The sequence below is a fragment of the Talpa europaea genome (assembly GCF_964194135.1).
Source record: "Talpa europaea genome assembly, chromosome: 9".
NCBI lineage: Eukaryota > Metazoa > Chordata > Mammalia > Eulipotyphla > Talpidae > Talpa > Talpa europaea.
In genome coordinates this window covers 14244549-14258002 of record NC_140076.1, presented here as the reverse complement: position 1 = coordinate 14258002, position 13454 = coordinate 14244549, and the positions used below count along the sequence as shown (strand labels likewise).

General features: G+C 39.0%; 1 protein-coding gene across 2 annotated transcripts in view; it reads right to left on the bottom strand.

The window, feature by feature from the left end:
* Window positions 1–13454, bottom strand: part of MACO1 (macoilin 1) — a gene marked incomplete at both ends in the record, with an annotated part of 49004 nt that extends 35550 nt beyond the window's left edge. For both annotated transcript variants that reach the window (XM_084242008.1, XM_084242009.1), the window contains one exon: window positions 13375–13454. In XM_084242008.1, the coding sequence (XP_084098134.1) occupies window positions 13375–13454 (80 nt within the window). The remainder of the gene's footprint in view (window positions 1–13374) is intronic.

The following is a 13454-nucleotide window of genomic DNA, read 5'->3' as shown; positions in this document are numbered from 1 at the left end:
GCTAAATCTGGGAAGCTCCACAACTATAGAGATAGATGATGACCAAAAATGTTTAATTCCATTTAAAATGGGGGAAAAAAAAAACAACCCAACACTTAAATCTCACCACTGTTTAAAAATGTGCTAAGTGTCTGACTTGAAAATACTGTAACACTCTGAAAATTACAGCTTTCAAGCTGCTCTTCATTAGAAGGAAATGTCATGGTCACAAGGCTTCAGATTTGCTGCCCACCCCCCAACATCTGCTTGAAAGTCTTTGAAATCCTTGATGCACATCTCTGCACACTTGAAGAATTCCAACTTTCCCCCCTTTCTCCTCATCTCTTTATGCAGTTTTCATCTGCATTAACCAAACAAAAACCAAATGACTTCCCCAAATAGACAGAAACTAAAGGAGCAGATATAAGTCACTACAAAGGGCTGTAAGGGCACATGTTACAGAAAAAAAAATCCTTGATCATCTAAGTCTTGATCGAGCTTAGATATAAAGGTGTGTACCCACTTTCTGCTGGTATATAGAAACACACTGACAAATCAGTCAGAACACGTATCTAATCACTGTAGTCGATTAAAGCAAGATAAGGATCTGGATTAAAAAACTTATTTTTCCAGTTCAGTTCATGAGTTGTATAATGGATATACTAAATCTTCTACTATTAACAAGTTCCTCATTCTATGTCCTTAGCCTAGTCAATTCTGGAACAGATTAAGCTCAGGTATCAAAAAAGTTTTTTTCTAAAATATACAGATTTTTTAAAAAGATTTATTTATTTATTTATACAAAACCGGGATACAGGCCAGATGCGCGGGAGAGTGAGAAGATTCACCAGAGACAGAGTGGGGAACAGAACAGGCAGACTGACGAAATACACTGCTGAGGGGAGCAGTGGGAGCAACAGGACAAGTTTGTTGCGCCATGTGGGACCCTAACCGGCCGGCCAGGATTGAACCTGCGCCGCAGAGGTTGCGGACAGCTTCACAGCGCTGCACTCAACCACCTGCGCCACCAGGGGAGGCCCTAAAATATACAGATTTTAAGTACCTAAAATTCACTTTGATTCAAGTGAGAGCCTTGACTGATATTGTAGAATCAAACATTCTAACACTGGTGTGACTAAATAAGCTGTATAAATATATACCACCAACAAAATCAGGATTTATAATAAATTATTTCAGAATACATTAAAATAAGGTACAAAAAGACATACTATGGGGGGTGGGCACAACAGCAAGATCCAACATTGGGGTTTTTCTGTGCCTGCTGAAGCTTTACAGGTAAAAGATGTCAAGAACAGATACATACCACCCCCTATGATACAGTATTCATAATTATTCGTAATTTGCAAGAAGGGTCTATTTCTAATACTAATTCCTAGTCTGACTTCTTCAGGCTTGATAATGTTTTGATGAAAAGGTTCCCTATATAACTAAAGAACCCAGCAAACCAGAAGAACAGAGGCTTGAATCTTAAGTCCCACCATTTAGTTTCAGGTTACTGGACTCATGTAAACCAGAGTGAGGGGGGCAGAGGGCTCACTCTCATAAATCTGTCACTGATCCAGTGGAGAGAAAGGAGTATTTTATTAGAAGGAACAACTGAGTCATGCAGGCATTCAGGAGTACAAATCTAGCCCAAACTAGATTTCCAACCTGCTTGGCTTTAAAACTAAAAGGTTTTTTCCTTGTTTCTAGGTTTTAAAGAAAAAAATAACAGTCTTTGGTCTATGTTTCTAAGGCATTGAGATACTGGCATGGAATGTATTGACTTTTCTGATGAATCCGTTTCCGCATGGGGCTTTGTCTGCAATGTCGCTGAATGAAACAAGGTGGGTACCTCATCTAGTTCTTGCTACTCCCCAGGTGGAGTGGAAGAGAACTATCAACTATTCTCTGCCTGGAAAGTTCCCAACACATGGCAGGATCCCAGGCCAGAGAGCAATATTTCTATTTAGGTAGCATTATCTAAAGAACTGCAGCCTGTTAAATACTTTTAAACAACTCAATCATTTAAATAAAAGACAATACAAAGGTGATCAACTCTGTTACAGTTGTGTAACTTCAAGGGGGCTCGTTGGTTTTCAAACCACTATTTTCATATCTCTGATGTTCCTTAACACCCAGTTTTTATTGAGTCAGTTTAAAAGTATATCTATCTAAGAAACTTGATCTTTCAGAACATGCCAAGCTCTCAGCTTTCCTCAGGTTTCCATTTTTCATGGGCCTGTCTCTAAAATTTAAAAAAGGCAAACTAATGAACAAAGTTGATTTTACTCTACGACTAGTCTTGAGCTGTATGGATTCCTTTCAGTCTTACAGAATTTTAGACTAAGAGTTTAAAACAATTGCCTGATTCAGTATTATTTACTTAGCCCTCTATATGAGTAAATTATGGCTGATATTCTTCTACAGGCATATACAAAAAGATAAAAAAAAAAGTGATTTAAAATGAATGTTCATCAGTGTAGAAACCCTAATTCCTTTCCTTCATACTCTGAAAGTCCTAAGATTTTGCAAATCCACAGATGACATTCTAAAATAGGAAAAAATTAGACAGGGTTTTAAGTCACATAGCATTCCAACTTTTTTTAAACCATGAAAAAAATATGATGAAGTATAAAAATTTTTTGTACATAGAGTTCACTATATGACGTATGGTCAATTTGATGTTGCTTTAATTTTCTGATCTAAATAAACTTATTACTAGAAAATATATTGAACAAAAATTTAAAGTGCAGCTGCAACAAAAAAATACTTCCCACAAGAATAGATTGAAACAAGGGAAGACCAATAATATCTTCCGACAGTATTATATAAACTTCTTCTTTGGGTACCAATGAAATAAAGAGAATGTGCAATTATTAGGCTTAATGGCAGTGATTTTTTTCAAAGCGGGTATTAGCTATAAGATTTTCTTTTCTCCATTCTATTTCTACCCTTGCCATTTACCACCATTTTTTCAACCTGAATCTATTTTAGGTTAATCCATCTATGGATTAATCATCTAAGAGTAATGAGAAGTAATATCGAACATTCTTCTTTCTCCAAGTAAAGTGCACCTTTTCTCCAGTATCTCTAAGCAGCTTGTCACTTAGATCATTTACTGGAGCTCACATAATTACCATGGGGTGGCCATCAATCCTCAGTACCTGACCTTTTCCCTAGGCAGACTAATGGCCATTTAGTTCACTTGATCCTCACCACAGAAATGACTCTGAAATATTTCACTGGCTGTGCTAGTGGCCATCCATCTCATTCTCTAGCTTTCCTGTCCTCTCTGTAATGGCAACTGTGAATCACCTTTAGCATTCCAATATGGAGGATGATACTTCTGCACCAAACTGCTTTGTCTTCTCTGTTATCACATACCTTTCCCTATTCAACATCATCTCTAAAATATTTGTCTTGTCTAGCTGGTACTCCTGAAGGCTTATTATTTATCATTGGAGTCTTGCTACTCAAAGTATGGTCCCTGAAATAGCAGCATCAGCATCTTGTATGAGCTTTTTAAGAAAAGTAGAATTTCAGGGCCCTCCATAGCTCTATTTAGTCCAAGCCTACTTTTTAACCAGATACTTGAACACTTGCACATACCTAAAGTTTAACAAGTACTAGTCTATAGTATAAACTTCTAAATGGCAAGGAATAGATAGAAGACAACACTATGCAAATAACCAACCATTACTTATCTCCAAAGTGTCAGTTATCCTTCCCTCAACCAGGAACATTCAAATTGCTTGCGGTTAACTCTTCCATTTTTCTGCATTTCATTTTGAATCACAGACAAGATCCCCACCTCAGCACCATTTAAACTAAATAAAATACTTCCACTATTATTCTCCTTTTAGCATAAAGCATGAATATCACTTCCTCAAAAAAGGTCCCTCTGGCCCCAAAGACTGCAACCCCATTTATAGGCTCACACAACAAACAGTACCATAATACTTAATCACAATTATAATTAAATAATATTTTCTGTAATTAACTGTTTAGATATAAAGTCTATAAGAACAAAGAAGCTGGTGCTAGCTGTCCATTTTGTTCCCTCCTTTGCCTATAGTGCCCAGCACAGCACCCTGCACACTGTAGGAGCTTAACATATACTTGTTGAATGAATGACCCGCAGTACAGTGTGTTTAAGACTGACAGTAGGGTTTTATCAAAGTACACACAAAGGTAGAGGGAGCGTGATGGGAAGGGTGTCCGAACAAAGTAACATATAAAGATAAAAAAGATGACCGGGGCCTCCCTGGCGGTGCAAAGGGTCAAGACTCAACCTAAGAAGCTATCTGCAGCCTCTGTAGCACAAGTTCGATCCCCTAGCCGGCCAGGGAGCAACCCACATGGCACAGCAGACCTCTCCTGACTTGTCTGCTGCTCCCCTCAGCAGTGTACTTTGGTCAATCTGCCTGTTCTGTTCCCCTCTCTGTCTCTGGTGAATCCTCTCGCCTCTGGCCTGTACCCCAGCTCTGGCCTGTACCCCAGCTCTTGTATGCATAATGTCTTTAAAAAAATGACAAATACAAAACAAATAAAGATAAGAAATAAGGTTTCTGCTATAACATTTTATAAAGGTATATATTATATATTATATATCAAGGCACTGTAACCTAACGGAACTGGAGAGTTTGGAGTTTTAGAACTTCTGCTTTAAAAACATTCTGAACAGGACTTCCCTGGTGGCTCAAGGGGTTAAGCACCACACTATGAAGCAATCCGTAGCCTCTGCAGCAGTTCTATCCCCGGCCCACCAGAGAGAAACCCACATAAGCGCAGCAGACCTCTCCTGTCTCGCCCACTGCTCCCCTCAGCAGTGTACTTCAGTCAGTCTGCCTGTTCTGTTCCCCACTGTCTATGGTGAAACCTCTCAACCCCAGCATCTCTGGCCTGTACCCCAACTCTTGTATGCATAAATAAATAAACTTTATAAAAAAATAAAATAAAAACACCCTCAACAGTATGGAGCCTGTGGGTTTCAGGATGGGGAGGGTGAAGAAACATATTAAGAGAAAATACAATCCACAGGCCCTAAAAAAATGTGTTCACATTGCAAGAATGTAAGAAATTCATTTCATAAGCGGATCAAGTATTACGTTTCATATCTTCTATGTAATAATCATCTACCTAATCACACCTTACATTTATATCACAATTTTAACTCTCTCTTCTAAATGTTTTCATGTTAATTATCTCTTTATGAGAAAAAATGGGCAGGGCAGTTATTGCCATTTTATAGGGAAGAAACCTGAGCAACAGGGAACTCACAGGCCTCAGGGCACAATGAAAGGAGACAGAAACGGGAGTTAAGAGACAGTGTACACTATGGGGAAGGTTGTGTTGCTAAAAAGAATTAATTTCTAGGTAAAGAAATGGACAAGGCATTAAGTGGGGGGAGAAAATACAAGAAACCTTTATGTAAAACAGATTTCTATTTCTGTTTAAAAAAAGAAATACATTTTGTTTATATACAACAAATATAGTTTACAAACTGTATAAATTATATAGAATGATCACCCCAGAGCAGGCATACTAAGATCTTTTATATTATACTTAAACGCTGTCATATTACCTTAATTCCTTTTATAACAAGCATCTGTTAATTTTACTTTTTAATTCTCCATTTTGAAATAAATTTATAGTGACAGAAAATTTGCAAAACTAAAAAAAATCCATTATATCTTTCACCAGATTCTACAAATGAGAAAACATTTTATCAAGTCTCTGTTACTCTGTATACATATTAGGTTTTTTTCCTGAACCATTTCAAAATAGTTTGTACACATAATGCCCCTTTATTTCTAAATTTCTTGAAAACAAGGGCATTCTCTCATGTAACAGCACAATGATCAAAATCAGGACATTAACACTGATACAATCCTACTATCTGACCTATAGATATTAAATTTTCAGTAATTATCTCACTAATGTCTTACATAGTAATAAATAGACAGACAGCAGACAGACAATAGATTGATACTGTTCCAGGGTAACATTTTACATTAAGTTGCCTTATCTATTTTGATTTTTCATTTAACATGGGAGATTAAAAATTCCCATTAATTTCCATTTTGAGAAGGAAATAAAGGGTCATGGCACAAGACACTTCTGGTAGCTGTTGCTTGTTCTGTAAAATGAAGATAGTGACCCTTGCCCTATATGTAATGGTGAGTCTGAGAAGATCATATGTTTATTACACTTAAACACCATTCAGAAAGGATGAAGAGGCACAGTATAATGGGGGGAAAAGGAACAGATTTCAGATCCAGACAGATATGGGTCTTTATCAATTAAGGAAACCTCTGGCAACCTCGGTTTCCTCACTAGTGAAAGTAAAGCTAATACCCTTACTGGAACTAAATAAGAGAATGAAGATAAAAATACAACAATAGTAGCAACAGCAAGCAACTTGAGCAATTAGTCTGCACTATGCTAAGTCTTTCATGTGACTTATCTCAGTTAACTTTATAACAATCCTAAGAGTAGGGATTATTCTCATTTCACAGGTAGAAAACTGAGGATTAAAGCAAGTAAATGACTTGTTCAAGATCATACAACTAGTGTTAAGGACATTATTAGAACCCAAGTTTATATGACTTTAAAGCACCTATGTTTATTCACCACGCTGAACTTCTCAGGTAAGTAATAATTAATATTTTCCTACCTAAACACATATTCAATTTATATAATTATTTAAATCTCCAAGAAAGCTGTTTTCAAAAAAAAAAAACAAAACAACAGATGTACTTATAAAAGAATAAACCCTCAGGATCTTAATTCATAAACTATGGATTTGTAAACATACCATGCAGTTTTACAGGAAAAAAATTAAATTCTAATGTCCTGCACAGAAATAGAAACAGCACAAAAGATGGGACAGCCGTACATTGCTTTCCAACAATATTCACATTCCTGGAATGGTCACTGTAGTAGAGAAACATATAATTTAAAAATAAAGACAATTCATTACCAAAAAAACCCCAAAAAACAGAAATACAACAAACCATGAGGCATAGCTTGTCAATCCTAGAAAAGGACCAGAAAATAATACATACTTAGTACATCTGAGAAAGTCTCCAATCTCAGTATTTCTCTAATACGAGACAGGCATTTTTGTTTGACCATGAACCATGGCATTAGTTCTCTCTAAAGCTCAAGAGTTCTCATCACAAGATAGACAAAGTACTGACTTTAAGTACAGAGACGCTTATTTGGTTTTTAAAGGTGTTGTGGAGAGGAAAAAAGTAATTATATAATTTAATGCAGAGTGAGATTATTTCTAGCCACCTTCCCTGTGCTAGGTAGGGAACAGCTCCTAAACAGCACAAATGAATCAGTGTTATCTACCGATACACCTAAAGGAGACCAGTTGAACCATTTCAACCCACTAAATGCAAAACCTCTAAAAAAGAAAAAGGCAACAGAGAAGATGGGGTGAGGGGTAGTGATTTCTGACATTACGATCCCATGACTCAACATGAGCACATCATCCTTAAGGGCATCAGAGAAAAACTACAAAGAAATACAAAGACCAGTGTAATGAAAGGGGCATCTTAGGAGGTTGATGAGCTGAGGCCAATTTGCTGTCAGTGAAGTGTCAAGGTTAAATGTCAAAGATATAAAGTCTCAAAGAATATACTCTTAACAGTTTATTTCATTTTAAAAGTTTCCATTACCAGGATGTATATGCCTAAAGGTGAGATACCTCAAGGAAATAGTCACTCCTTAGGTATTTGAAGAAATCCATGCTGGAAAAAAAAAAGTCTAGCAAAGATTATGTGCTGCTACTGTTGATATGTACCATTTTATTTCTGCAGCTTGTTGAGAAGCCAACTTATTTTTCTTCTTGACCTATTTGTTGAAAATGTTCCAAGTAAAATAATTACACCCAAATCCAGTAAACTTAGAGAATAAAATAATCAGTGTGTTTAAAAAGAACATTTGACTTTATCGAGGAAAGTAACCTACCTAAAGTACTTTACTTTGCTGTCTTAATGATGTAAAATTTCTATCTGACACTCCAGATTCCAGGATATGTATCTTATCATGTTATATTCCCTTAAATATCACCTAGATGGTAGCCTAGAAAATGACGAAACAAAACCCATATATACATACTTAAAACTCCAAAGCCTTATATCAACAAGGAGATCTGGGTGAAATGATCAAAGACAACTCTGGAAATATGTTTACAGAACAGACAGGGCACACTGACATACAATCATGTAACTATCAAGTAAATGAAGATAAGTAACAAGTTATTAAATCTATCATTAAAGTCAATATCCAAATTGAGGTCCAAGAAAGGCTATGAGGAATCACTATGAAGAAAAAGAAGAACTTAGCTGATAAGCCAGGAAACTTTTAAGCAAGAAATTTGAAAGAGATTATATTCTCTCCTTTCCCTGCCTTTACCCAAGAGTGGCAATTTTAAAGGGGTTTTCAAAACACCTAATGAAACTAAACTACCAAGAGTGCTCAGACACGCTGAAGCACAAATGCAAGCTGAAGGAAAGTAATTATTTTTTTAAGGGAGCACGCTACAGGAAAAAATTAAGTACAAACATTTCCCTGTGGCAGGTTTTTTAAAATGTTTCATGGAAACTTACAAACACAAGGGTTTAGCTAAACACCTCATTGGACAGGTTAGTGAAAACATTTCAATTTCTCCATTATATTTATTTATTTATTTTAAAAAGATTTATTTATTTATACAAGAACCAGCATATAGGCCAGATGTACGGGAGGGTGAAAGGATTCACCAGAGACAGAGCCGGGAACAGAACAAGCAGACTGAAATACACTGCTGAGGGGAGCAGTGAGCGAGACAGGAGAGGTCTGCCGCACCATGTGGGTATCTCCCTTGCTGGTCGGGATGGAACCTGGACTGCAGAGGCTGAGGGCAGCTTCACAGCGCTGTTCTCAACTGCCTGCGCCACTAGGGAGGCCCTCCATTATATTTATTCCTCCCCTCAACCCCTTTCTAAAACAATACTGAATTCATCACTTTTCATGTCAGGTCTGGCATTGTTGAAGTTGTTTAAAACCTACCAAGATTACCAAAATGCTTTTAGGCTATGAGGTTGCAACAATGGTATCTGGGGTTTCAGTTGCAGAACACATGTACAATCAGCACAGCCAAGGGTCACACCAGCCTCCAGAGGCTTTAATAAGCATAGCCCAAAGGAGTCTAAAACAAGACATAGGAAACACCATTAGAGAGGCAGGAAAAGCAGTAAAGAACCACCTCTGGAGATTACTTAGACAGGGCTCTGAAAAAAGGAAATTAGGAAGCTGAAAAGGATGCAGACTGATCATTTAAAATAGTCAAAGGCCAGAAAACTCTCCTATTTACCAGAGAAGCCTTGAGTGCTCAGTCCTAATTTCATGGCATTAAACTGTAAAAATGTGTGAGTCAGGAGTAGTATTGCACTGTCAAAATAGCAAGCAATATGTTACAGCAGAACCCAGTACATGAACAGGAAGTATTCATAAATTCAAAATGAAGTGGTACTTCCTTCAAACACCAGTCACAACGATATAAAATAGTTTCCTGGGGCTTAAAACACAAGCCTTACTTAAAATTATTATAGGTTTCTCCCACTATCCAAAAGTAGAATATTCCAATTTGGTAGGTTATTTTTTGGGTCTGGAAAAGCTCAAAAAAATTCCCATATAAATTAACAGTAATAGTGTTCCCAGACCCAAATCGTATTCTACCAAATCATACCAAATAGGAATGTTCTACTCTCAGATAGCAGGAGAAACCTATATGCTTACTTGGTAAGTAACAATTTTAATTGCAAAGACATTAAACCTTCCTGCCTCAGTCTTATATTTCTCACATCCTATCTCCTCATTTTCCTATTGTGAAGTCAGCAGTTCTCAAGGGAGAAGGAATAGGAAATAAGGTAAGGTGAAAGGTGGGTGAACCACACAGAATCCCCATAAGACTTTTTAAAACTACATAACACTTCAACCTGAGCTCACCTGAAGAATCACTGTATGTAACTAGATACCACTATTGGGAATGACAGGTGCATGGGTGAAGGGAAACACAGAAAATCACTGCCTGAAAACCCAAGGATCTCTAAAATGTAAGTTAAGTAGAGTTATTCATTTTACTTTCTCATTAACAACTTATTTCCATAATTTCCAAAGTGTTTTACATCCACCTCAATTGAGTTAGAAAATATTCCCCCATTTAATGGCAATTGTCTACTTCATCATAAAATAGCACAAGGCAAAATAAAGATGTTTATGTATCAGGTGAACCACTAAAACAGCAAGCTAAATTTTAATTCAACAAAAATATTTTTTGCTTCAACAAAGCTCATAGTTCCTTGGACCCCCCAAAACCACTATACAAATTTAAGTGGGCATTTTGACCTAGCAGACAGTAAACTCCTTTAAGACAAGGAACCATGCCTTCTGCATGCTTCATAATCCCCTCAATAATGTGGGTTTTTAAATGAGTGAAATGAATTGGCTTACATTTGTTTATTTACTAATTCATTCACTTAACATTCACTGTGTACTAAATTCCTACTCCCTGTCAGGCTCTGTGTGGGCTCAGTTTTTAAATGGCATTATATTTTGTCCTTATGAATATAAAAGAAAGTGATTAACCATTCCTGTTATCTTTTTTATTCTTGGTTGCTAACTAGAATAACATTACTTCCTTACATTTCAATTGTCAGGTGATAAGCATATATATAAGTGTAGATGGCATTAATATAATGTTCAAATCCATTTTCCTTTTTTCTTGTCCCTGAAACAGAATTCTATCACAGCCATGATACTAACAATAAATGGTATCATTTGACAATCACCTCAGTCACAGTTGCTGGATGGGAGCCCGTGATTAAAAGCATCTCAGCAACAGGAATTTTTTTTTCAGCAAGATCAAGCAGCAACTAGCCTCCTGTTCCTACTACTTAATTTTTGCTTATAATTGTACCAAATCTAAGAGTCCTTCCTGTCTCCTTAAGGAATAAAGCATATTAAGCTGTGATAACAAAATATGGTTGATAATATGTGTACATCACACTAGAATAAAGCATTTCACAAACTGTACATTATCTCCTTTAGTTCTTAAAACTCATCTGACAGATGAGAGAACTGGAGCTCAAAGTTGTGGCTGCCCTGCCAATCAAAGTGGCAGAGCTGGGCTCTTGAGTCTGAACCTAGGTCTCCCAGTGCCAGTGATCCGGAGCTTTCCTCACCACTGCTGCATCCTTACAACACCAAAACTCAGAAAGTGGTAGAGACTGAGAACATGAAAATAATAAGCCCATGAAAGGTTATGCTACGAAACAGCACAGATAGTGGCTATCAAAATTGTCAACAGAGCCTAAAAAAAAAAACGAACAAAAAACCCACCAAAAACTCTCTGGTAAATGAGACCAAAATTGGCCAGATATTAAGAAACAGAATGAGCAATAGATGGTGTGGACAATTTATTATTTGATAGTCAACAGAAGTTTGATATTCACAAATCCTTAAACACCATAATTTTAACTATCCGACTCATTCTGGAGGGGAGGAACAAAATACATGATCTTGTTCTTCAGTCCAACACACCATAAAAATAAGAAATAAATAAGTACATTAAAACACTTATTTGATATATGATGTTCCAACAGGAAAAGTAGGTAGAAATATATTGAGGTGTTTTATTGATAATTAACTTGAAGGCTATCAAACATAGGGAAGTAAAGTGACTTGAGAGCTGAGGCACTGCTGATTTTTTAAAATTGTAAGATGAAACTCTAACTTGCATAGGGTGTTTACTGTTAACATCCGGGCTAAGAAAATTAAAATTCCAAAAGATATCAGTAAAACAAAAGATTGTCAATAGGCAATGAATTCACTCTTCACATTAATTCACATCATAGACTATGGGGCAGGTACTACACTAGGGAAATTTGTTCAAATACAAAGAAAAATTGAAATACAACAGGAGATATGTAAACAATATGGGATTCCTAATCTCCTTGCTATAAATGGAGAAACATCATTACATGCCATTGTAAAAAGCAGCCATTCAAATGCCACAACTGTCCCTAATCTATTTAATTCTATTTAATACGCTTTTGCTTTTCGGTTTTTGTCAAATGGTCAGGTTTGATTGATACAGTATGATCTTCGGCCAGTTTTACTCACTGTTGTATTCTCATTGGTTAAAGCAGAGTTGGCACATAGTATGTATATCTGCTGAATGAATGAATGATTCCCGTGATCTATGGCTCATGACATAATTGATTTCACATACTTTAACTGACTTTTTAATGCTTTTAAACTTGAGATAAAGAAAACATAATGTTTACATCAATCAGCTGCTTGGGAAAAGCAATCATTCCACATGCGTAAACAAGAGCAGGTGCAAGATGTACAGTTATGCCGAGACAACCTGGGTGTCATCAGCTACCTTGCATACTTCTCCAAGTCTCACAGCTAGAACAGCTGAACTGTAAAACACCAAGAGGACCCAATTAAGTCCATACCCGTGCTGAGAGTCCTCCTCTGTAAACTAATAGAATTAATCTGAGAAGAGCCACAAAATAACAGCAAATTCTGCTCAGGGAAGCTGTGATTGTCACCAAGTTGCCCCATGAACCTGTTGTCCTCCTGAGTACTGAACTCAACTTCTATTGAAAGAGACACCACTTTTCTTTTGGAGGAAAAAAATTACGAATTTGGGCGAAGATCCCTTTTAAGACACAGAAGAAAACGATCTGCTCGTAATTGTCAAAATAATGTTTTGCTGAGAAAAATGTTCACCAGCTCCTTCCGAGTCTGGAGCGGGGCCACGGGGCACGACTTGGGGGCAGCAGCTTCCGCCGCTGGGGCCAGCTCTGAACTCCCACGAGCAGCAGGCGAGGCGCGAGGGGCCCGCGGCCACCTGCCCGGCCTGCCAGGGGCCGCGGGGCCCCGGCCGGCGCCCAACTTTGTCAGCCTGTCCCCCCAGCGCGCACGGCCCACGCGCCCCCGGCTCGGGCCGCCGACCGCCAGGCCGGAGCGGGCTTGGGGGGCCAGCGGAGGCCGGTTGGGACCCCGGAGCGGCCCTCGGGCCTGGGGGGCGCGGCCGCCACGGCGGGGGGCGCCGCCCCTCCCCCCGACGGCCCGGGCGCTCTCAACGGCGGCGCCGCGACCGCCTCAGCCCGCGCCCGCCGCGCCGCCCACCCCGCCGCGGCCCTCGCCACGCCCCGCGCCCCCGGGCGGACCCCCGGCGGCCCGGCCGAGGGCCCCCCGGGCAGCGCTCCTCGGGGAGCCCCCGGCGCGGGCGTGCGGCCTAGTCGGGGTTACATAACGGGGCCGGGCCCCTCCGGAGCGGCCGGGGCGCACGGGCCGCGCCGGCGGGGGCGGGGGCGCCCTCACCTGCCGTAGATGCCCTCGGCGATCCGGTTCCGCTTCAGGGGGCGGCGGAGCTTGCTGCAGTCGGCGTTCCGCCGCTTCAT